Source organism: Notolepis coatsorum, assembly GCF_963971535.1.
Source record: "Notolepis coatsorum genome assembly, chromosome: 8".
Taxonomy (NCBI): domain Eukaryota; kingdom Metazoa; phylum Chordata; class Actinopteri; order Aulopiformes; family Paralepididae; genus Notolepis; species Notolepis coatsorum.
Genome location: NC_140172.1, coordinates 95,722,879 through 95,749,524, shown reverse-complemented (window position 1 = coordinate 95,749,524; position 26,646 = coordinate 95,722,879). Strand labels below are relative to the sequence as shown.

Genomic DNA, 26,646 nt, shown 5'->3' with positions numbered 1-26,646 from the left:
CATGTGTAGTGAGGTAAAATCAGTATTCGGTACCTCAACTTTGAGCAGTTGTTACGAAAAAACATACAGGATTTGAACTTCAACTTTTTAATACATCTTCCTACACACCTTTACAAACACATTAGTGAAGAAATTGATTGGTAAGGATTTAGTTTGCAGATCGGTCAAATATCTGATAAAATGCCCTTACTAGCTTTGTGTTGTCATAGGGAGGTGTAGTCTGACGTCACTGGTTGTTCCACCCGTATAGGGATTTATCATTGGGAAAATGGATTATCGGCTATTGTAACAATTCTGCCACATGAACATTGGCAAGCTTTCCATTTTTGCACAAAATGAGTTCCCTTCTACCACTAACATGATTGTTTAAGCATTTTTGGTTGAAACAAAGGTAGTTATAAGGTGTTTAATTTGTCGTAAAAAAATAACTATATTTACCACTAGGCAGCCTGTTGTTCAGTATGCTATTGGTCTGTTAGGCTGTCGCCTTATCCCCGTCACGGGTCATAGTACCAAGCTATCTAGCTAACGTTAACGTTACCCCGCTAAATGCTATTACGTAGCATTATGTCTACTGTCGTGAACCATTTTAAATCGGGGCATGTAGAGGAGTTTCGGGAACGAGTAAAATGTGCAGGTCCTCAGACCTGTGGGGCAAACACTGCACACGCATCATGCCGGTTAGCAAGCTAGCTACACGTCACGGCATGTTGATACAATAGTAGCCCCTTTCGTGACTGCGATGCACTCGGTGCATCACAGTCACGAAAGGGGCTACCACGATAGCTAACTAACGTTAACGTTACAAGCTCAAAAACCTTATAACTACTACTACTGTCGTGTCCATAAGTTCCCTGGCAGAATTAATTGCGAATATTTTCATGTTGAGCTATAGATTGTGGATGAATACGCACAGAAAGGTACACCATGCCAACGTTAATGCTTTATTTCTCTAAAACGAGCCGATTTAGAAATGGTCAATGGGGAAATACATGGAGTGGAACAGAGGGTGGAACAGGAAAAAACGAAGATGACGTAACCACTACACTACACCTCCCTATTGCTCTCCTGTGGGAACGTGTTGCTGTGTTGTTTACATGGAGCCTTCCAGCCTCTTCCCCTGAAAGCCAGCTGCCTGGCAACTGTGAATGTCATGGCCAACCAGAGGTGGCAGTGTTGCTAAAAAACACACCGTTGAGTTCAAGTTCAAGTTCTTTAATAGTTGTCATACAGAAGTACAGAATACTTTCATACAAAATGCTTCTTACTGTTACGCTCCAGAGACTGTGCTAGACAAGATAGTATCAAATAACATAATAACATAATATAGCATGAATTTAGAAGAAGAAAGTGAGGTCACAGTGTTCGGTATAGACATATGTACAATGTTCTGAGTTACCATATAATATACAATACACAATACTATGCAGTGTACTAATGTACAGTACTATCTAGTGCAAAGCAGAAATGGGATGAGGTACAATTTTAGGTACAATTTACAGTAAGGTGTACGAGTTGTAGTGCAATCCTTCATCCATAAATATAAAGTGTGGGGAGTGGGTGCTACAGTGTGTTTGTTTAAAGTGGGTGTGTGCTATAAAGTGTGTGGAGTGGGTGCTACAGTGTGTTTGTTTAAAGTGAGTGTGTGCGTGTGGATGTGTGTGCTATGTGTGTTTGGTGGTTGTTGTTGTGTAGTGTTCATTCATTGTTCGTTTAGCAGCCTGATGGCCTGGGGATAGAAGCTACTTCTGAGTCTTTCTGTGCTCGCCTTGAGACTCCTGTATCGCTTGCCTGACGGCAGCAGTTCAAAGAGGCAGTTGTTCGGGTGGCTCGAGTCCTTAATAATTCTCTTAGCCTTCCCCTTGCAACGCTTGTAGTAAATGTTCTGGAGGGTGGGGAGCCCCCCTCCAATTGTGCGTTCGGCTGAACGTGTCACTCTTTGTAGTCTGCTTTGGTCTTTTGCAGTGCTATTCCCAAACCAGGAGGTGATGTTGCCGGTCAAGATGCTCTCTATTGTACATGAGTAGAAGTTCTTAAGGATCTTCTGGCTGACTTGGAACTTCCTTAGGCGCCTGAGGAAGTAGAGGCGTTGTCGTGCCTTCTTCACCACACTGTTAATGTGTGTGGTCCATGTCAAGTCCTCGGATATGTGGGCTCCGAGGTACTTGAAGCTGTTGACTCTCTCAACCGGTGCCCCGTCGATGCTGAGGGGGCTGTAGTCCTTGACCCCCGACCTCCTGAAGTCCACAATCATCTCCTTTGTTTTGCTGACGTTCAGGGAGAGGCTGTTTTCCTGGCACCATCCCGCCAGGACCTTGACCTCTTCCAGGTAGGCCCTCTCGTCGTTGGCAGAGATCAGGCCCACCACCACTGTGTCGTCAGCAAATTTGACGATTGTATTGCTACTCCGCTGAGCCACACAGTCGTGTGTGTACAGGGAGTAGAGGAGGGGACTCAGAACACAGCCCTGGGGGGCCCCTATGTTGAGGGTGATGGATGAGGAGGTGCAGTTGCCTGCTCTCACCACCTGGGGTCTGCCAGTCAGGAAGTCCAAGACCCACTGGCAGAGGTCATAGCCCAAGCCCAGGTCCCTGAGCTTGGCTATGAGTATGGAGGGGACTATGGTATTGAATGCCGAGCTGTAGTCGATGAATAGCATTCTCACATAGTTCCCCTGCCTCTTGTCCAGGTGTGATGCTGCTGTGTGCAGCACATGGGATATGGCGTCCTCCGTGGACCTGTTGGGGCGGTATGCAAATTGCAGGGGGTCCATGTTGATGGGGAGGGAGGAGCAGATGTAGCCCTTTACTAGCTTCTCGAAGCACTTCATGGCTATGGAGGTGAGAGCTACAGGGCGGTAGTCGTTGAGGCAAGCAGGCTTGGATTTTTTGGGTACAGGGATAATAGTGGACTTCTTCAGGCAGGTGGGGATGACAGCCTGTTCTAAGGACAGGTTAAATATGTCAGTGAATACTGGGGCCAGTTGGTCGGCACAGACTTTTAGGACGCGGCCGGGGATGCCGTCTGGACCTGCTGCCTTCCTGATATTCACTTTTTTAAAGGTCCGCCTCACCTCATGCTCTGTTACCCTGAACACTGCGCCTCCATCAGCAGCCGACCCCCCCCCCCCCCCCATTGCCGAGGCTTGTGAGCTGGTGTTGTTATTACCAGCATCAAACCTCGCATAGAAGGTATTGAGGTCATTTGCTAAGGAGATGTCACTGTTCAGTTTGAGGGAGGCGCCTTTGTAGTCTGTCATCGTTTTGAGCCCCTGCCACATAGCTCTAGAGTCAGCTTGTTCAAACTGGAGTTCAATTTTATCCCTGTAGCGTCGTTTGGCCTCTGACACAGTCCTCCTTACGTTGTATCGCGCCACCTTGTGGTCATTCATGTTGCCTGCCTCTAGGCCGTCGTTGTATGCTTTGGTGCGCTCTCTCAGAGCTTCACGGACGGATTTGTCTACCCAGGGTTTTTGATTTGGGTAAACTTTCATTTTGGTAGTGGGGATTGTTTCTTTCACCCTAGTACAAACATAGTCCAGCACTGTCTCCGTGTAGGCATTAATGTTATCTGTGTCGCGGAGCACGTTCCAGTCTGTGTTGTGAAACACTGACCGGATCGTATCCTCTGACGTCACATCCCATTTCTGCACCTCTCGCGAGACTACGGGAGTACTTTTGACCTGCCATAATAGTAATGTGGTGTTGAGGCAGTGTTGTTTGGTGGTGGTTGGTGCTGCTGTCAACGATCAACACAAAAGGTGGGAAATTATATTTTAGAAATTTAACCGTTTGAGCAGTTTACTTTAAAAAGGCAATGACTTCTACCTGAGTCTTGACAAAAGCACCCCCCTTGAAACGTAAATGTGATTACATGGGATCTGTAATTTACAGTATAACTATTATTTTGTGGTTACAAAGGGACCATCCCAAAATATTAGGCCAAAAATTACCCTTAAATAATATATAACTCTTTTTGTTGTAAAGTAAGCATGTTCTCCAGTACATAGTCTGCTACTCTTTTTACTTCTACATTGAGTCATTTTCTAAACAAGTAATTTTACTCCAACATTGAGTAAAATATCACTTGAAGTAACATAAGTTGTGACTACATGCATGCTCATATTTTCATTACTCTCTTTCCAAACACAACCCAGCTGATCCGTAGGGACGCCGAACCTCTCTGTGTGCTCCTTCTTCATCACTACACGCCCCAGTGCTTCATTATTCCCTCATGACTGAGGCTACAGTTTAATTGGGCTCATTCTTACACCACATTAGAGTCAGAAGAAACATGACCATGGCTCAAGTCAAACACTTAGAAATGAGTTTACTGTGAAGGAGGAAGTAGTTCTGTAGGAATCCTAATGGTATGGAAACAATTTAGTGAAATGTAAATGTGAAATAGTACTTGAAAAGTCTTGATATTAAACAATACTTTTTCTTAGTGAACATCTTCATGTAAATAAAGAACAATGATGTAATTTGCATGCGCTGCCTATAAAGAGAAAGCACAAATGGATTGTACCTTTTTCTCACACACCACTTCCTCACTTGATACTAATGGCTGCTACTGGTGTGTGTGTGTGTGTGTGTGTGTGTGTGTGTGTGTGTGTGTGTGTGTGTGTGTGTGTGTGTGTGTGTGTGTGTGTGTGTGTGTGTGTGTGTGTGTGTGTGTGTGTGTGTGTGTGTGTGTGTGTGTGTGTGTGTGTGTGTGTGTGTGTGTGTGTGTGTGTGTGTGTGTGTGTGTGTGTGTGTGTGTGTGTGTGTGTGTGTGTGTGTGTGAGAGAGTGTAGAGCGATCTTAGCACTGCCATAGTTACCTGTGTGGAAACCTATAGTCATCAGGGACAGTGCCGCTCCTTCAAGTGTAAATCACCCTTGTGTGTGGCATCACAAACATGTTTACTGCCACTGCCAAGTCATGACTCAAATAGAAACATAGCCAAAAATAAAACTTAGCTTTAGCCTTAGCTGCCCATTATTAAAGTCTTCATTTTACTAAAATAAAGGCTTTGGGTTTTATACCAAAACTGTGAAATGTGTTTTGAAATGTCGGGATACACTTCACTTCACGGTAAAACATACAATAATAAACTGAACGATTTTGGATCTTAATAAAAATGTCAGTGACATATCAAAACATGCTGCTTTATATTAGTGGAGAGAACACATAGACATAGACACCTGTAACTCCGACCATCTTAAAGTGCATACAATGCCTCCTCAGTTGCATCACCCCCTTGGCTGCTGCGACACTGTGATCCATCTGGGGGGTTCTAGGTGCAGCCAGGGGGGAGGAGGGAGAGACAGCACAGCAGCACAGGATTCAGTTGTGGCACGCACACTCACCTGTCACCAGTCACTCCAGTCACCTGCAGCCTGGAATATGCTTGCACAATGCCATCGTTAAATACACGAATCTGATCTGCCAAAAAAACATGAGTTGGATGCTCTCCGCCTGGCTGGCTGTGGCCCTGCTGCCCCTCTGTAGAGGACACAACACACTGCACCAAGGTAGGTAGGCCACTGACTGGGTAGACGAAGGACTTGAACTACAGTATACAGTATGCTGGACTTATGGGACACTGGTCTCCTGCACTACTGACTGGGTCAATAATATGTTACGTCAGTGCTGCGAGTCAGAACTTAGATTGACATTGAACGTATTGATTTGTAGAGTTTACGTTTTTCCAACATAGTCACTATTTAATTGTGTGTCTCCACCTGCACTTTAAATGAGGTCCTCTATGTCCTTGTAGTGTACCGTGTATATGTCAGTCTGCAAGACTAACTGTTGTACCGTGTATGTCAGTCTGCAAGACTAACTGTATGTCAGTCTGCAAGACTAAGGGCGGAATCCACAAAGAGTTTGCACGGCAAAGCCAGTGCAAATAGCGCTGAAACACAGTTTGCTATCCACAAAGGATGAGCAACGGGTGAAATGAGGTGGTAACTGCGTTCCGTCAGCATTGCGTCCGGTAATTAGCGCGTATTTAGATGAGGTAATATGGGCGGAACATGTCCCCTTTCTATGCAAATGAGCCTCGTCCAAAGACGCTCCCAATCCACAGAACCCGGCGCAAATTGCACCTCTGTACATAACAATGTGTTCTTTACTCCTTTTAAACATGCATGGTTGTTGTGGTTAAAGAAATGTCAAATTATTAGTGTAATTCAGAAATAAAATGTTTACCGTCATGGACAGAGAATAGATAGGTAAATAAGACTTGCAGTCTGCTTTTGAAAGAGTCATTTGACATAAAGGAATCTCTTGATAATGACCTCAGAAATGCGAATCTGGAGTAATTAACCATATAGTCATAGACTGACTGCTAAAGAGATTAAAAAGTTTCAGAGAAACTTGAATATGACACAGAGAGATAATGGCTGAATCATAATATGGATGGAGGGCCATGGGCCACACAATGCATTGGGCATAGAGTATTTAGAAAAGTAGCAAGTACACATTAGCCTCTTTTGGTCTTATGTCATCATGATATTTGTTTATAAGCCTTGTAATAAGAAAGTTATCTCAGAATCAAAATAAGTGAATTGCATGAACACAAACCTGAATATCTTATTACTCTCTGGAAAAAAGAAAAGAAAATCTTTGGCCTATTTTGAAAATAGATGTTTGTTTATTTTTTTATTAATCAAATCAAATCAAATAAAATTTATTTGTAAGGCCCGACAACACACGTTAATGTCCCCATGGGCCTTACACGTGTTCTTTAAACAAGTCAAGAAGAAACATCACAATAAATCAAGAACAAAACAAGAACACCATAAGGTAAATTTCTTTTTAATAAATGCAAAATAAATGCAACACTCCCAGACATACCCCACGTGAAGGTAAGGAAAAACTCACTAAAACCTAGCAATAGGAAAAAATGCACCACAGGCAATGTGGAGGAGAGAAACCTCAGTAGGGCCATTTAAGGGGGGATCTCCCTTCTTAGATGTCGGTGATAGTGTGAGGTTCGCCTCTTCCCTGGACCTTTAATTCCTGTTCCCTGTACTTTAATTCCCTGTCTCCTCACTTCTCCAGCCCCCACCCTCGCGTTCATTTACTGTCGCCTGCTCTTCAGCAGCCACACCCTTGGACTATCTGTCAGTATCTGTTTGATTGGTTCTTGCCGAACACACTCTTCTAGTTCAAGTATCAATTACCATCACGCACCTGATGTGTATTCTAATTAGCGCCCCTGTGGGGCTTTAAATACCTCGCTCTTCCCCTCAGTCCTGGTCGGGTCGTTCCGTATCATATCTCTATCACCAAACTCCTTCGGGAGGTTCTCTGTCTGTAGGCTCCTACGGGAGTTTCTGTTTCTGTCTGTATGCCGTTTTATCTCCGGCGTGAGACGAGGCTCAAGCCTTCGCCACCTGTCGCCGTTTGCCTGGAGGGAGACACTGTTCTGCGCTCTCTAATCCTCTACGGGAGGTATTCCAGTGTTCCACTTCAGACCTCCGCGCAGCAGACGCGCACCACTCAGACCTCCGCGCAGCAGACGCGCACCACTCAGACCTCCGCGCCAGATGCGCTCTCCGTACCGGCGCGTACTCCAAGCAGACGCGCACCACTCAGACCTCCGCGCCAGATGCGCTCTCCGTACCGGCGCGTACTCCAAGCAGACGCGCACCACTCAGACCTCCGCGCCAGATGCGCTCTCCGTACCGGCGCGTACTCCAAGCAGACGCGCACCACTCAGACCTCCGCGCCAGATGCGCTCTCCGTACCGGCGCGTACTCCAAGCAGACGCGCACCACTCAGACCTCCGCGCCAGATGCGCTCTCCGAGCCGGCGTGCTCTCCTCCAGACGTCTAGCCTGCGCGCGCCTACTCCATCCCTGTAAGCAGCTCTGACCCTCGCCCTGTTCCAAGGCCAGAACCCTGTTTTCTCTGTCCCTGTCCCCAGCCCGCCTCCGCGGGCCTCTGTCCCTGTTTTTCCCCTCTCTAGTCCTCCCTGTCCAGTCCTTCTAGTCCTCCTAGTCCTCCCTGTCCCCAGCCCGCCTCCGCGGGCCTCTGTCCCTGTTTCCCCTCTCTAGTCCTCCTAGTCCTCCCTGTCCCCAGCCCGCCTCCGCGGGCCTCTGTCCCTGTTTCCCCTCTCTAGTCCTCCTAGTCCTCCCTGTCCAGTCCTTCTAGTCCTCCTAGTCCTCCTTGTCCAGTCCTCCTAGTCCTCCCTGTCCAGTCCTCCTAGTCCTCCCTGTTCCTGCCTTGTCCCTTGCCCTGGCCCAGTCCGTTAGCCTTCCCTTAGCCTTCCCCTTAGCCAGCTCGCCTCTTAAAGGCACTGTGCCTATTTTCCCATTTCTTGTTTTCCAGTATTTTGTGTTCTCCCTTTAAGGGACAGTGCCGTTTTCTGTTGTATACAATAAATGCCCAGTTCTTGGCTTACTCTCATACCTGTCTTGTGTTGTGCGATTGGGGTCGGTTACAAACCATAACAGTACGACCCGACCCGTCGACGACCCCAGCCAGCACAGACGGTGTATGTTGAGTTTGCCTTTTTTTTTGTAGCCCTGTTAGCCTCCCTGTTAGCTCCCCTGTTAGCCCTGTTAGCTCCCCTGTTAGCTTGTTACTCTCCCCTGTTAGCTCCCCTGTTAGCCTGTTGACTCCCCTGTTTGCTTCCCTGTTAGCCTCGTTAGCTCCCCTGCAGCTTGTTAGGCCTCTACTACCAGCATGACCCCAGTCTGCTAGCTTAGCCCCGGCTGCTAGCACAGCCTCTATGTTAATGCAGCCCTTGCTGCTAGCATAGGCCCTGTAGCTAGCCTTGCCCAGGCAGCTAACCCGGTCCCTCTGCATGGCCCCAGTCTGCTAGCTTAGCCCCGGCTGCTAGCACAGCCTCTATGTTAATGCAGCCCTTGCTGCTGGCATGGGCCCTGTAGCTAGCCATGCCCAGGCAGCTAACCCGGTCCCTCTGCATGGCCTCCACTTTTTGTGTAGCCTTCCCACTGCTAGGACTGCTCCTTCAGCTAGCAAGGTCAGTTTTCCCACTGCTAGGACTGCCCTTTCAGCTAGCAAGGTCAGTTTTCTCCCACTGCTAGGACTGCCCTTTCAGCTAGCAAGGTCAGTTTTTTCCCACTGCTAGGACTGCCCTTTCAGCTAGCAAGGTCAGTTTTCTCCCACTGCTAGGACTGCCCTTTCAGCTAGCAGGGTCTGTTTTCCCCACAGCTAGGACTGTCCTTCCAGCTAGCTTGTTCTCTCATGCTGGTCCAGCCCTGTCTGCCAGCCTAGCTCCGGCAGCTAGCGCAGCCTCTATGTTAATGTGGCGGTACAGCTAGCATAGGCCCTGTAGCTATCAGTGCCCTGGCAGCTACCCTTTCCCTCTGCTAGCCCCTTCCCTGTTCCCCTCTCCAGTGCCCCTGTTCCAGCCCTGTCTGCTAGCCTAGCTCCGGCAGCTGGCGCAGCCTCTATGTTAATGTAGCAGTACAGCTAGCATAGGCCCTGTAGCTATCAGTGCCCTGGCTGTTACCCCTCAGCTCCTCTAGTTACCCCTCGGTTACCCTGCCCCTTTGCTAGCCCCGCTTTTGTTGTGGCTTCCCCTGCTAGTATGGCCCAGTACTTTTTGTTTTGTTGCCTTGTTTTTTCCCCTGCCCCTCTGTCTGTGTTTTTGGGTCGCCCGGTGGCTCCCGTGGAGGGGGGAGTACTGTGAGGTTCGCCTCTTCCCTGGACCTTTAATTCCTGTTCCCTGTACTTTAATTCCCTGTCTCCTCACTTCTCCAGCCCCCACCCTCGCGTTCATTTACTGTCGCCTGCTCTTCAGCAGCCACACCCTTGGACTATCTGTCAGTATCTGTTTGATTGGTTCTTGCCGAACACACTCTTCTAGTTCAAGTATCAATTACCATCACGCACCTGATGTGTATTCTAATTAGCGCCCCTGTGGGGCTTTAAATACCTCGCTCTTCCCCTCAGTCCTGGTCGGGTCGTTCCGTATCATATCTCTATCACCAAACTCCTTCGGGAGGTTCTCTGTCTGTAGGCTCCTACGGGAGTTTCTGTTTCTGTCTGTATGCCGTTTTATCTCCGGCGTGAGACGAGGCTCAAGCCTTCGCCACCTGTCGCCGTTTGCCTGGAGGGAGACACTGTTCTGCGCTCTCTAATCCTCTACGGGAGGTATTCCAGTGTTCCACTTCAGACCTCCGCGCAGCAGACGCGCACCACTCAGACCTCCGTGCAGCAGACGCGCACCACTCAGACCTCGGCGCCAGATGCGCTCTCCGTACCGGCGCGTACTCCAAGCAGACGCGCACCACTCAGACCTCCGCGCCAGATGCGCTCTCCGTACCGGCGCGTACTCCAAGCAGACGCGCACCACTCAGACCTCCGCGCCAGATGCGCTCTCCGTACCGGCGCGTACTCCAAGCAGACGCGCACCACTCAGACCTCCGCGCCAGATGCGCTCTCCGTACCGGCGCGTACTCCAAGCAGACGCGCACCACTCAGACCTCCGCGCCAGATGCGCTCTCCGTACCGGCGTGTACTCCAAGCAGACGCGCACCACTCAGACCCCCGCGCCAGATGCGCTCTCCGTACCGGCGCGTACTCCAAGCAGATGCGCACCACTCAGACCTCCGCGCCAGATGCGCTCTCCGAGCCGGCGCGCTCTCCTCCAGACGTCTAGCCTGCGCGCGCCTACTCCATCCCTGTAAGCAGCTCTGACCCTCGCCCTGTTCCAAGGCCAGAACCCTGTTTTCTCTGTCCCTGTCCCCAGCCCGCCTCCGCGGGCCTCTGTCCCTGTTTTTCCCCTCTCTAGTCCCCTAGTCCTCCCTGTCCAGTCTTTCTAGTCCTCCTAGTCCTCCCTGTCCCCAGCCCGCCTCCGCGGGCCTCTGTCCCTGTTTCCCCTCTCTAGTCCTCCTAGTCCTCCCTGTCCCCAGCCCGCCTCCGCGGGCCTCTGTCCCTGTTTCCCCTCTCTAGTCCTCCTAGTCCTCCCTGTCCAGTCCTTCTAGTCCTCCTAGTCCTCCTTGTCCAGTCCTCCTAGTCCTCCCTGTCCAGTCCTCCTAGTCCTCCCTGTTCCTGCCTTGTCCCTTGCCCTGGCCCAGTCCGTTAGCCTTCCCTTAGCCTTCCCCTTAGCCAGCTCGCCTCTTAAAGGCACTGTGCCTATTTTCCCATTTCTTGTTTTCCAGTATTTTGTGTTCTCCCTTTAAGGGACAGTGCCGTTTTCTGTTGTATACAATAAATGCCCAGTTCTTGGCTTACTCTCATACCTGTCTTGTGTTGTGCAATTGGGGTCGGTTACAAACCATAACAGATAGTGTTGCAGTAAAAACAGGCGAACAGTTGGTAAGCATGCACATAATATTTTTTTTATTAATAAACAAATCTTCCATTCTAGGATATGTCCTGTCTAGGTCCAGCTACCACCTATGCGCTGTCAACGAGACGAAGACAGTGAGCTCCCTGGTGACACGTAGGACCTCTTATACAGAGAGACGGTCATGCGGGGGCTGGCTGCCCTCGAACACGTGTGAAGTCACACTTTACAGACTGACCTATCAGACAGAGATCAAGACAGTGACAGAGGAGGTCACAAGGTGCTGTGATGGCTACGTACAAGTCGGCAGCTACTGTGCTCTGCGTGAGTGTTGGACATCAATTCATCTATTCTACGTGAAGTTGATTATTTATGTATACTTTATTTATACAGGAAAGGGTAAAAAAGACATTTCCCAATGTACATTTAAACTGTCCTGACTCAGTTACAAACAGTTTTTCAGCAGGTCCCTGTTCTGCAGCACATGAAACAATAATTTAAATACAAAACAAATAGGCACTACATACAATCATATACAAACATCCTGACAAAGACATTGCATTATAGTCATTGTGGACAGCAAGGACAAACATGCAGTCATAGCAGTCAATACAAATCGACAGTATCAACAAGATTAGGCGAACAGCAAGCTCTTCTATGTGTCTTTCTTAGATTTAGAGTCTAGAGACAGAGAGTCTTAATATAACTCAAGGTCGGGGTTACATTTTCAATTAAATCAATTCAGAAAGTGTTTTTACTCATTTCAAAATGTGAATATTGAAAAACAAAGTTTCAAGTTTCGTATTCCAACCTATTCGCAAATAATTCAGGAGGAATCATCTGCTCTACCGTGAGCAATGGTGAGAGGATAATGCTGCCTTTCATTAAAAATAATTTATTTAATTTTGTAGAACATCCATCTGCCTCCAAGAGTTGCTGAACCTTTCTCCCTTACTAGTTGTTTCCAGTTCACACACCTTGGTTGAAAGATGAAGTTGCAACAGATCTTTTTTCTCTTATATATTGTAGTATCAAACAAGTTGTCATGGTGACCTTGATAATACATGACACTGCATGAAGAAGAACACCGGATGCAGGGACAGGAAGTACATCACTATCTCTGTACTATACTGTTCGGGCCTGAAATGTGTCATTTCCTTTTATTAAAGCTCTGAACAGAAGTAAAGAGTTCACTGCCAAACCGGGGTCCTGCCCGTTGACGGAGCCGTCACCATACAGTGACGGAGGCTGCGAGTGGGATATAGACTGTCCAGGGTGGCAGAAATGCTGCCAAATATGTAACGTTTCACGCTGCACAAACCCTGAAAGTTGGTATACATTTACATTTGCAGTTTTCTTTGGTCTTGTATTTCTACTCCTCATTTTGGGTACATAGAGACCCAAATGATCTCTCTGAACCTATACTTTCAGAATCATCACATTATTCAGAGAACGGAGGATGGCGCTTCAATGTGACTGTGACAGTGAAGACAGATTATCAATTGATAGCCATGGATAGAGGACTTCTAAACCACACAAGGTTGTTGCATGCTATGGTAGGGGCAACTATCCTTCCTTCTGTCCGAGAATAATCTAAGATGATCCACATTTCAATGTTTCACATCGGTCCCACACTGTTTCAGAATAATCCTCTGTGTCTGACAGGTGACGGGGGCGCTGGATTCTCCTGACGAAGTCTCAGTCCACCACATCAATTCTTGGGCCGTGGATCCCTTCAGGACCGCCTCCTCACTGCTGATTGTCTCTCCCTCCACCACCCTGCCGCTGTCCAACACCATGTCAAAGCTGCACCTTCTCCTCAAACATGTCTTGGAAGTGTCATCTGTAGTAGTGGAAGGTGAGGAGGAGAGATATGGGACTTCTGTAGCATTTATTGGCCAGTATAAGTCATGGCATGGGTTAGCCTTCATCAGGTCACTTTAAACACAAAAGGTCACGTTAAACACAAAAAAAGGTCACTTTAAAAAACACAACTGTATGTTTTGTATAGTATAGTTAGTATAGCTATAGTATAGTATAGTTATATATAGTATAACTGTATATTGTATAGTATATTGTATAGTAGTGTATACGACTCATTACCTTTAATTCGTAAGCTTAGTATTGTATTTTATCTTAGTACTTTTTATCATGTCTATTTTATTATCTATTCTATTTTATTCTATTATTATTAGTATTTTTTGCACAATCAAGGTGGGCATGGCCACATTCATTTCACTGCATGTCTCGTGTATGTATGTGACGAATACATCTCTTGAATCTTGAATCCACCCCCCTGAATCACTGTCAGCTCAGGTGGGCCTAAATCTGCCCCCTTTTCTTAAATTTTTTCAAATTCCCATAACAATTCTACGGTTCAATTCAAGCATTTCTATTATCCCATTCAAGTAATTTGGGGAACTTGAATTGAAACAAATGGCAAAAGTGGGTGTGTGTCTGATAATTACGCAGGAGGTCACATCCAGGTTAGGTCGTTTGTAAAGAGAAATGATTTCAAGATTCAAGATTCAAGAGATTTATTCGTCACATACATACACGAGACATGTAGTGAAATGAAGGTGGCCATGCTCGCCTTGATTGTGCAAAAAATACAAATAATAATAGAATAAAATAGAATAGATAATAAAATAGACATGATAAAAAGTACTAAGATAAAATACAATACAATGCTAAGCTTACGAATGAAAAGGTAATGAGTCCTATATACAACACTACTATACAATATACTATACAATATACAGGTATACTATATATAACTATACTATACTAGCTATACACTAACTATACTATACAAAAACATACAGTTATGTTTTTTTAAAGTGACTTTTTCTTTTGTGTTTAAAGTGACTTACATTTACATTTAGTCATTTAGCTGACGCTTTTATCCAAAACGAAAAAAAAGTGCATGACAGTAAGGTTAGTTAGGGTTAGATCTTTTTTTCTTTTTTATTATTATTATTATTTCAGATAATAGTTGAAGAAGTGCGTCTTTAGTCGACAGCGAAAGATTGGACGGGTTTCGGCTGTAGTGTGTTTGTGTGTGAGAGAGTGCAGAATGTGTGGTGTGTGTGTGTGTGTGTGTGTGTGTGTGTGTGTGTGTGTGTGTGTGTTCATGTGTGCTTGTGTGTGGAGAGATCAGTGTTCAGTGTTCTGATGGCCTGGGGGAAGAAGCTGAGTCTGAGTTCGGTGGCATTGTTTGATCTGTGTCACAGAGAACTTTGTGTCACAGAGAACGCTGACTCAGTGACCACTCTCTCTGCCACCATTTCTTTTAGACAGTCACCTGTGAAGTGTTTCCTGCAGCAACGGAAAATGACTCACACATACATGAATACTAAATGAAGGCAATGCCACAAAACAACATGGAGCCAAACAGGGCCGGACTGGGGAAATAATTCATACCGGGAGATATAGCGCGAAATATAGACCCAGTCAGGCCACTTTTTAAGCGGGGGGTCTGGGGGTCCCCCACCAGGATTTTTTTTTGTTACAAAGACTTAATTTCCTGCATTCTGGTGAATTTTAGTGCATGTGAATCACAAACTAATGAGCCAACAATTGCTTAGTACAATGTACTGTTATGGACCTCAAATAAAACTGTTGTGGCACTAGCAATGCTACTCTCTCCACCTTCAAAAAGAAAAAAGCAAGAGCACAACATATTTTTCTATTTACTATTATAATACAGTTAACCACTCTCTCCTGTAAGGGCCTTTCTTTTTCTTTGTTTTATCCCTCTCTCCTCCACCCTTTCTCTTTCTTCCACTGTCCATCTTGACATGTTCCCCACCCATCTAGGTTATCTAACTATCGCGCCGCGCCGCCGCCACAACTAGAAACAATGGCCTGGCAAAAAATAAATAAAAAAATAATAATATATTTCTTTTTTTTTTATAATTTTTTTTTTTAATCTGTGCAGGCCAGGCCACCGGGAAAACTCCCGGTGCTCCCGATGGCCAGTCCGGGCCTGGAGCCAAACATAACTGTCAGCACTGTACCACGGGTTGGAAATAATAAGCAATACTGAGCCAATATTTCCAGTTTCTAAAGTGTGGATTTCAGAATTCACTACATCAAAATGAAGTTATGTAATCCAAGGGCGAATAGAGCACAGATCACAGTAATGGCATTAGTAATACACAGTGGTGGAAGATAACTAAGTATTTTTTACTCAAGTACTATACTTAAAGGAACATGCTAACATTTTGGGAAATTAGCTTACCGTCTTCTCCAGAGAGAGACAAGAAGATTGATACCACTTTCTTCTCTGTGCGTTCAGTAGAAAGCTATCTGGCTGCATGTTATCCTAGCTTAGCACAATGAATGGAAGCGGACATGACCAGTTAGCCTAGGCATTGTCCAACTAACACCTCTCCCGAAGGCTAACCGGTCATGTCCGCTTCCATTCATTGTGCTACCACGTCGTGGACCACATACCACTTTAATGCAACCTTTAATCAGAGCAGCATAAGTGGACCACATACCACTTTAACACAACCTTTAATCAGAGCAGCATAACTGGACCACACACCACTTTAACATAACCTTTCATCAGAGCAGCATAATTGGACCACAGAGGATTGAATGCTCCCAAGCACTGGAATACACAAACGTCATGTAGAATGCATATTTTTACTTAACACTTTGAGTGCCGCGCTGTTTTCGGGCCCCATCTATTCACTGCCACGCTTTAAAAGATAGGAGTCTGTCACCTTGTTTGTAGAGCTATAACTATATTCTATATTATAGCTATGGATACAATACTATGGTCATTTGACAGTGACTTTCTTCCGGTCAAGATGCAAAAAAGAGAAAATTGTTCCATGCATACATTCGCGCGTTATACCGTGGTGAATATAAGTATGTTTTTAGATCGGTCTGGGGTCATTCCTGAAATGCTGAGGAATAGCGTTATATATAAGTGTATTATACTATAACCATTGCCGTTTCTTGCCTGGACCCCCTATTATTCTCAAATCAAATCTATATCATAGGTATTATGTTTCATCATGAATGCATAAAAGGGGGGGGGGGGTCGTTTTTTGATGCTTTGATCGCCACCAACGGCATACGTTGTGGACTAACGTTACACACATGTTCGGATCGAGGTGAGGACATCCTTGGATCAACGCAAGATTGATATCATATAGCCCTTGCCTTGATTGGGTGTACCCCAAAAAGAATATTCCAATTATCTGATCGCGATTCCAAGTATTGATGTCCATCGTGTCGCCAACATAATCCACTACACATCATGCATCGGGAGCATTTGATTCTTCTCAATCAGACCGTTATAACTGCTCAGCTTGAGCACAAAAAAAAGACTGGAAACATTAGATCGACGCACAGGCCAAGATACAAGGTTTCAAAGGGTTGTCGATACCGCCGTCCAATTGGATGCGGCCGGTATTGCACTTTGGCAACCTCAGACTCATTCCCTATGGGCCTATGGCAAATATATGGAAAATATCGAAATATCGACCCAGAAACGCAAAGAGTCGTTCTTGGCACTCACCGGTCGGGGCCCAGAAATTACTTAAGTCGTTTTTGGCACTCAAAGTGTTAAGATACTTAAGTACATTCAAGAGCACATACTTCTCTACTTTTATTTAAGTAGAATTTGAATGGAGGACTTTTACTTTTACCAGAGTACTCATTTATCTGGGTATTTCTACTGTGTACTTCTACTGTGTACTTCTTCCACCACTAGTAATACAATACTTCTCAAACCTGTGTGCACGCACACACACACACACGCACACCCACACAAACGCATGCACGCCACCACCACAATACACAACACAGTACACAGAAGGAAAAGGCCGGCACGGTGGCACAGTGGTTAGCACTGCTGCTTCACAGCAAGAAGGTCCTGGGTTTGAACTTCGAACCCCAGCAGGGGGCCTTTCCATGTGGAGTTTACATGTTCTCCCTGTGTTCGCGTGGGTTTCCTCCAGGTACTCTGGTTTCCTCCCACACCATGAAGACATGCATGTTAGACAGGGACTCTGGTTTCCTCCCACACCATGAAGACATGCATGTTAGACAGGGAGGACTCTGGTTTCCTCCCACACCATGAAGACATGCATGTTAGACAGGAACTCTGGTTTCCTCCCACACCATGAAGACAGAAGACATGCATGTTAGTCAGGGACTACAGAGGAAAAATAGCTCATTAGCTAATTCTGGCACATTTACATTGATGTGGAAACTGAAGATGTTGATTAATGTGCACTGTCCCTGGGTAAAAAATAAATAGATACACTTAAACTTAAAATCTGTATCATTGTGTGTCTGTATATGTTCATACAGATGTGGATGAGTGTGCACATGCCGGTCTCCGTAACTGCTCTCCTCAAGCAAACTGTACCAACACCATGGGCTCCTACCACTGTACCTGTCTCCAAGGATACACTGATTCTAATCACAACTACACCGGATCGGATTGCCAGGGTTAGTGTGTGTGTGTGTGTGTGCTTATTGTTTAGACCAGCGGTTCTCAAACTACGGGTTTGAGAACAATCTACCCGAGGTGCATTGGCAAGTAAAAAAAAAAAGAGAAAAGAAATAAAAAATCTATATATTATTTTATTCTTTTATGTTCTGGCAACATATTTTGGCTAAATATGCCTCGTTTTATAAATGTGTATTGATAACATAGTGCTGTAATAAAATGTTCTAATAAATATGCATGATCAAGTTCAACAATGTGTGCTTTTATTTTGATATTCCTTAATTCCACGTTGAAATTACATGATACATTAAGTGTGGGGTCGCCAAAAATGGGGTTGTGGTATAAAAAAGTTTAAGAACCCCTGGTTTAGACCTTTGCAGTATGAAGGCACCTGGCAATGGCCATCATCACTATCACCATCATCACTATCGCCATCATCACTATCACCATCATCACTATCACCATCAGCAGCCTAACATATCAGTAGCTGCCATCACCTCCTGAGCCTTTTCCAAGAGCGGTTTATGAATCAGCAAATTCTGACGCCAGTGGAAGACCTATAGGGAGGTGTAGTGGTTACGTCATTGCCGTTTTTCGTGTTCCACCCTCTGTCCAAAGCAATGTATTTCCCCATTGCCCATTTCTAAATCGTCTTGTTTAAAACAAATAAAGCATTAACATTTGCATGGTGTACCTTTCTGTGCTTATTCATCCACAATCTATAGCTCAACATGAAAATATTCGCAATTAATCATAAAAAGAAAATCGCCAAATTTTATTTCAACCAGAAATGCTTCAACAATAATGTTTTCCCAATGATAAATCCCTATACGGGTGGAACAACCAGTGACGTCAGACTACACCTCCCTATAGGAATGCTGTCTTAGGAAGTGGCATATTTGCAGATCAGCTAATGCTGAATGTGATGTCCTTCAGATAGCAGGGAAGTTCACACTATGTGATGACGGCTGACTCACAACAGAATGACCTAATTTCTCAACCCAACAATAAAGATGATCTAAATACTGACGTTAAAGCTATTGTTGTTGACATTGACACCTGCTGTGGTGTCATGGGTCATAGCTATAGCATAGCTACACACACCTGTCTGTCATTTCTTGCATTCCTTTTATTTTCCCAATTATAAGTTGCCCTCCTCACCTATTGCACACCTGACATCCTTGTTGGTGGGATCTCTCATTGCCCTTCTTCCCTTTGTTCTTTCTATGTTTTTGTGGGAGTCTTTGCTCATCTTCATTGAGGGTTAAAGGAACATGCCAACTCTTTGGGAAATTAGCTTATTTGCCATCTACCCTGGAGTTAGACAAGCAGATACATACCCTTTTATTCTCTGTGCATGCATTAGGCTTAGGGAACAGCCGCACCGTTAGCCTAGTGTCGTATCTTGGTTTAGATACAATGTTCTATGTACTAGCGTTGTTCTGATCCCAAACCTATAGTCTTCCTAAAAACGGGTTGTCCAGACAAGCGCTCCTGAATTGTGGTAGTTTATTAACAGAAGCAGACGATGGCTGCTTTGTAAAACCTCTTGCAGTTGATCAAAAACACTGAATGGTTACAATATCTCAAGGTTTGCATTGGATCTCCAGACTACTGTTACAAGAATGTTCCTTGGTATTTGTCAATACCGTCGTCCGTGATCTCTGTCTCTGTATAGCGGCGTGGATATGTAGAGTGGTTGAGGCTTTGTTCAAAATCTTCTTCTGCATCTCAAGCAGCTCCTTCATTCATCTTCATTCATCTGCTCCTCACAGTCCAGGGGCCTCAGTTATAAAGGCCCAGATTTGCAGGGTGATGACATCACAGAAAGTGACATCACAACCGGTTTTCCTCCAATCAACAACAGTATCAGTTTGTCTTTGAAAAAGTAGGCGTGGCTTGTCTAACTGCCAGCCTACACTTAGTTCACATTTTACAATTCCATTTTCAGACTAATACATTGTTATTATCACATTTAATACACATGTAATACATATGCATTTCCAGCTTCCTCGTTCAAGGACACACATTTCTATATGAAACATTCCTTTTTAAGATCAGAATAAGCCATCACCATACATTTCACATGATTGCTTCCTAGTTTCAGGTATTTTGTACTTATTTGACCTTATTTTCTTTAAAACATATCTTTCTAATTAATTATCTTACACGATCCTAAGCTAACCAGTTACTTTGGTAGATCTATTAACCTTATACCTTGTAATTATATTATTCAATTAGTTATATTGACAGACAACTCAATTATTTATAAACAATAGATTAGCCCTTTAGTAAATTCACTCTTAATCTAGGCCTAATTTAATATCAAAATGTTCTCTATATTGACCACCTAACGTCAATAATAATTGTACTTTGGTTTTGTTCAAATAGAATATGGCAAGCTACATTCTAAATATCCAAGGTCTAATCATTGCTGTGTGGTCCAGGAAACTAAAAGCTCAGTCTAACTACTTATTCAACCACTGTTGACAAAGCTGACTCCCCTCTGTTCTGGATGGCTTTGAAGCTGGGCTAGGTGTCAACAGTTAATCAAGACATTCAAATCTGCCATTGTCACTGTATTTGAATGAATCATGTTTCCCTGTGAGCTGTTGACAACACAGTGGCTACTATATTCACAAGACTGTCATCTCCTATCCTTGTCTAGCGATCTCAGCTGTGACTAATGTCAGAAGTCACAAGAATATTTACAATAGCCATCTAACTATGTATATTTTGTCCCAAAAATATACTACACTAGCTTAGTGTCATTCACTGGAAGTAGGTGTGCCAGTGTAGCCTAGTTCCTAACAGTCACGAAAAACACTCCAAATACAACTCCAAAACTTTCCTGTAAACATGTTGTGGGAAGCGTTGCAGACATAATCTGTGGTAAACCAGAAAAAGTTGAGAAACAAGAGTGGATGACGAAAGACATTCTGGATGAGATGAAAAAGAGAGCAGACATGAAGAATGCGGACAGAAAAACTGAATACAACAGATCAAAACGAAAAGTACAGAAGGTGTGTAGAGATGCAAAAGAGAAGTATTACAAAGAAAAATGCAAGGAAATTGAAGATCTAGACAAGAAGCACAACCCTCTCATGTACAACAAGATCCAACAACTAACAAGGAAGAGGAAAAAAACAACCCAAGGTGTCAGAGACAAAGAAGGAAAACTGCTCCTTGACGAGAAGGAAATAATCAATAGATGGGCAGAGTATGTGGAAACACTATACAAAGACCAGAACAGAACATCAGACACAGGAATTAGTCTAGAAGAGATAGAAAAAGTCCAGATCATGAAAAAAGAAGTTGAAGAGGCTGTGAAGTCACTGGCCACGGACAGATCGCCCGGCGAGGATGAGATCCCTGCTGAACTGATTAATAACTCTGGTGAAAGATGCATCAAGCTCCTTGTGAAACTGGTAAACAACATCTATAACTCAGGAAATATTCCAAATGATTTACTAAAATCAATGTTCATTCCGATCCCAAAGACCGGAAGAGCCACAGAATGCAACAATTACAGGACTATCAGTTTGATATCTCATGCATCAAAAGTACTCCTGAAAATCATCAAGAACAGAATAGAACCCATAATTGAACATCAGCTCTCGGATAGCCAAATGGGTTTTCGCAAAGGAAAAGGAACAAGAGATGCAATCTGCCAACTCAGAATCATTGGTGAAAAATCGATAGACCAACAGAAGAAGCTGTATATTTGCTTCATCTATTTCACGAAGGCCTTCGACAGAGTTGAACATACAACATTGATGAGAACAATGGAATAATTCAAAATACCAGTTTATGACCGAAGAATAATTGCCAACTTATACTGGAGGCAGAAGGCTAATTTTAGAATAGGAAAGGAGAAATCAAGAGACTTCCCGGTGGAGAAGGGTGTAAGACAAGGATGCATCTTGTCCCCTGTACTCTTTAATATGTACAGTGAATCACTGATGAAAAAAGGTCTGAGAGGAGGGAAAGGAGTGAAACTTGGCGAAGAGAACATCACCAATATAAGATACGTGGATGACACTGCTATAGTCTGTAACTGTCAAGAAGATCTACAGGACATGATGAATAAGCTGAATGTCGAATGCAAAAACGATGGAATCTCGCTAAACACAAAGAAAACTAAAATAATGATCATTGAAAAAACACCAGGAACTGTTTGTAAAATACAGGTGGATGGAGAAAAACTTGAACAAGTGAAGGAGTACATGTACCTTGGAAGCTGGATCAGTGAAGGTGGAAGAGCTAACATGGACATTAAGAGAAGAACCGGAATTGCAAAGGGCGCATTCTGGAACCATAAAGAATTATTGAGAAGAAACATAAGTTGTAAAATGAAGACCAGGATTTTGGAAACTTATGTTTTTAATCTTAATTAATTAAATAAAATTAAGATTAAATACTTCCTAATAACAGCCACATATCAGCTTTACTTATCAAGCACTTTCATGAAAAGGTACAGCATCAAGGACGTGGGATGACGATGAACGAACTGCGAGCTAATGGATGGTGGATCCTGGGATGCAGCAGTAGAGTCTCATCACACATCTTCAAATGTGTCAAGTGTAGAAAGTACAGAATACGTACTGAAGAACAAAGAATGGGTGACTTACCACAAGATAGATTGAGCAACTCCACCCTTCACTTACGCTGGCATAGACTGCTTTGGTCCGATCTATGTTAAAGAAGGAAGGATCTCAAAAGATATGGTCTCTTACTTACCTGTCTATGTTCAAGGGCCATACACATAGAGGTGATTGATGACATGACAACTGACGCATTTATCAATGCCTTAAGAGCGTTCATTGCCATAAGAGGAAATGTTCAACAAATAAGATGTGACCAAGGAACCAATTTTGTTGGTGCAAGGAGAGAGTTCACAGAACTCATGAAAGGAATGAACCAAGAAAGAGTAAAGGCTCTAGGATGTGAATTTCTCATGAACCCTCCAGCAGCAAGTCACATGGGTGGTGTCTGGGAGAGGCAGATAAGAACTGTAAGAAGTGTTCTTACTGCTATTCTCGACCAGTCGGCACAAAGGCTCGACTGAACCTCTCTAAGGACATTTCTGTATGAGGTTATGGCCATTGTTAACAGTAGACCACCCACCACTGAGCATTTGAATGACCAATCTGCACCTGAACCTTTAACTCCCAACCACATCCTTACAATGAAGTCCACAATCCTTCTGCCCCCACCTGGTCAATTTGTCAGAGAAGATCTGTATCTGCAAAAGAGGTGGCACCGAGTGCAGTATTTGGCTAATGAGTTTTGGACTCGATGGAGAAAGGAATATCTTTTAAACTTACAACCAAGACAAAAGTGGCACAAGGACAGAATGAACTCGAAGGTCAACGACATCGTTCTTCTACAAGACGATCTGGCACCACGTAATGAATGGAAGCTGGCCAGAATTACAAACGTCTATCCAGGGTCAGATGGTAGGGTGAGAAAACTGAAATTGCTGGTGAGTGACACCACCTTTGACAAAAAAGGGAAACCTACAACTAAAAGAGTGTTCCTTGATAGACCTGTACAGAAGGTTGTAACGCTACTTGAAGCAGACTAATGTATTTAATGTTTTGCCTGAAATGTATGTTAAATGACATTTACATTTAGTCATTTAGCTGACGCTTTTATCCAAAGCGACTTACAAGTTCTGTACAAGTCATCAGGAAGGGCACAACTATCAGCTGAATGATCACAAGAAATGTTTAATTTAGAAGTCAACCATTATGTTCAGAGAAATCCCACATGTGTGCGATTTGGTGGGAGTGTAGCTGTGGCCATTATATGGTTTCATAATTTATATGTTATTTAAGTTTGTAAGTCTAGTGTAATATTTGAGAATGTATTTATGTTGCATTTCTTATTTTCTTTGTAATTTGCTACAATTTATAGTATATTCATTTTGACGTCTGGTTATATATGGCGTCCCGTTGGGCTGCTCTCGCGTTTTACTTTTGGGACTAATTGCGACACCTGCGAGCAAGCGGCAGGGATGGTCGGAGTTGTACAGGTTCTACCAAGACTGTTGACAAGAACAGAAGAATGAAAACCCCTTTTTTTTAGCATGCAGCCAACGAGGTATTTAGTGTTTGTTTGTATTTTGCTTTGTTGACGTGTTGTTTTTCATACTGTGTATATTATTGTTTGTGTCGACCTAACGCAACTTATGTTTTCTGTTTTAAGTTTTCACGGTGGATTGGAGGACCAAGCTTTCAATAAACCGTAGAAAGAAACCACTTGTGTCTGCTGTGCTTGGAGGGAATTACAACTATATATTTGCAATTGACTGACCTTTTTCCTTTCCTTTTTTTACAGTTGCCCCAAATGGGACGGCCACCACAATCATGCCCTACATCAACATTACGTTCCAGAGGGACACCAGCACCAGCCCTCAGCCCTGGGTCTCTACCGAGCCTGCTGCAACCTCCATGAGTGACATGATGCCCACCTCAACCAATGCTCCACCTACGAGTCCAACCTTTGCTCCACCTTCCCAAATCACACACAACACTACAGGCTACAGCAGCGTGGGTACCTCGAACACTGCCGAGGACAGTCTTGCTACAGCTCCCTGGACTATGAGCGCCGACCGCTCTTCAGACTGGTCTGGGACCAGTACAACTGTATTTACTATGAGCACTGGACAATCTGTCGCCTGGCCTGAGACAAGCGGCGGAGTCACTGATTACAACCCCACCAGTCAACCAGCATTCTCTCCTTCAGGGCCAGGAGGACACCCTACATACCATACAAGTGATTTACCTTATATTACAGTGAGATCCACTGTGGAGGTGTCTCAGAGTGTGGATTCCTCCACACGCTGTAAGTAGTATCATCTTATTGGTGGTGTCTCTTTATCCCGTTGCCCATATAAGGACCTTGGCCCGGGCCCTGATAGAAGAAGTAGCTTGTTGGTTGAATTGCAAAGCCTATCCCTTACCTTAAGCCTTAACCTGATTGGACATAGCTAAGGTCATAAGGCAATGGGATCTATCTATCATGTTTTGTTTGTTTGTTTGTTTGTTTGTTTGTTTGTTTGTTTGTTTGTTTGTTTTTCAATCTTAATCCTACAAATTCAGAGCTAGCAAAACCAAACTTGGCATGTTGCTTCATACTGAGCCAGACCCAGAAGCTACTACTTTTCACTACAACCCTCCACTCTCTACTTACTCCCCACTCACTCCCTACTCACTCCCCACTCACTCCCCACTCACTCCCTACTCACTCCCCACTCACTCCCTACTCACTACTCACTCCCTACTCACTCCCCACTCACTCCCTACTCACTACTCACTCCCTACTCACTCCCCACTCACTCCCCACTCACTCCCCACTCACTCCTCACTCACTCCTCACTCACTCCCCACTCACTCCCCACTGACTCCCCACTCACTCCCCACTCACTCCCCACTGACTCCCCACTCACTCCCCACTCACTCCCCACTCACTCCCTACTCACTCCCCACTCACTCCCTACTCACTCACTCCCCACTCACTCTCCACTCACTCCTCACTCACTCCCCACTCACTCCCTACTCACTCCCCACTCACTCCCTACTCACTCCCCACTTACTCCCCACTCACTCCCCACTCACTCCCCACTCACTCCCTACTCACTCCCCACTTACTCCCCACTCACTCCTCACTCACTCCCCACTCACTCCCTACTCACTCCCCACTCACTCCCCACTCACTCCCCACTCACTCCCCACTCACTCCCCACTGACTCCCCACTCACTCCCCACTCACTCCCCACTCACTCCCCACTCACTCCCTACTCACTCCCCACTCACTCCCTACTCACTCCCTACTCACTCCCCACTCACTCCCCACTCACTCTCTACTCACTCTCCACTCACTCTCCACTCACTCCCAACTGTCCATTTTTCATATATATATTTTTTTAAATCTTTTCCCCCCTCCTTTTTCCTCCGATTTTCTCCCATCCCAATGTTAGTCATTATGCCAATTCCCAATCCCCTTCCTGGTCGCTGCACACTTACCCCCCACAGTCGGTCTGGGAGAGTGGAGGCTACCACGTGCTTCCTCCGACACACGTCTAGCCAATCAACCGCTTCTTTTCACCTGGCAGCGCGGACTCTCACTGAGAGGGTGTAACGTGTTGAAGGATCACACTACCCGTCTTAGATCCTATCCGCGCTGAGCAGGCGCCCCGACCGAACTGTAGGAGTCGCTGTTTACAATGACCCGGACCCACCCCGCCAGCTTTCCCACCCTCTAATACTGCCAATTGTATTAGTGTGAACGGCCAGCCAAGCTGGTGACAACGCCGGAGGTGGGAGCTGGATTCGAACAGGCGAATCCAGCGTCTCCGGCGTTGGTGACGAACGCAATCTCCGCTACGCCACCTGACCGCCCTTTCATTCTTTGTTTTAACTTTTAACACCAGACCTTTCAAACGTGGTATGAATTTTAACCCTCCAGTCACCCTTGTCGCAGTTCTGGTCAAAAAGCCTTTTTCTTTACCTGTGTTTGTGGATAGCGTTGGCTAGATTTTATGTATATGCCAAAAAAGTAGCTCAGTATCACATCTTGGACTCACATTACAATAATCCATGTTTGTTTTTTAAAAACAATCACTATTAAGCGTGTGAACAACAAGTGTCACACCTTTCACCCTAGTCGCAGAACTGGACGGGTTAGGGTTAGGGTTACCCCCTAACCCTAACCCCCTAACCCTAACCCTAATTTAAGAAATGGTTAAAATCCTGAAAATGAATAAATATTCGATATGTATGGTGAGGACTGAAGTTAATAATGATATTCATGAAAAAAAATCTGAACAATACATGAAAAAGATATGTTTTGACTGAGATTGCAGTTTCGGTCACTAGGGAGACAGGTAGTGGATTTTTTGAAGGGTGACTGGAG

General features: G+C 44.8%; 1 protein-coding gene across 1 annotated transcript in view; it reads left to right on the top strand.

Annotated features, from left to right (window-relative positions):
- umodl1 (uromodulin-like 1) overlaps positions 1 to 26,646 on the top strand; it is a gene marked incomplete at both ends in the record, with an annotated part of 91,805 nt that overhangs the window by 18,916 nt on the left and 46,243 nt on the right. The window contains 6 exons of the mRNA XM_084320478.1: positions 11,334 to 11,576; positions 12,422 to 12,490; positions 12,684 to 12,736; positions 12,918 to 13,110; positions 17,586 to 17,726; positions 24,070 to 24,285. Coding sequence (XP_084176604.1) covers positions 11,334 to 11,576; positions 12,422 to 12,490; positions 12,684 to 12,736; positions 12,918 to 13,110; positions 17,586 to 17,726; positions 24,070 to 24,285 — 915 coding nt within the window. The remainder of the gene's footprint in view (positions 1 to 11,333; positions 11,577 to 12,421; positions 12,491 to 12,683; positions 12,737 to 12,917; positions 13,111 to 17,585; positions 17,727 to 24,069; positions 24,286 to 26,646) is intronic.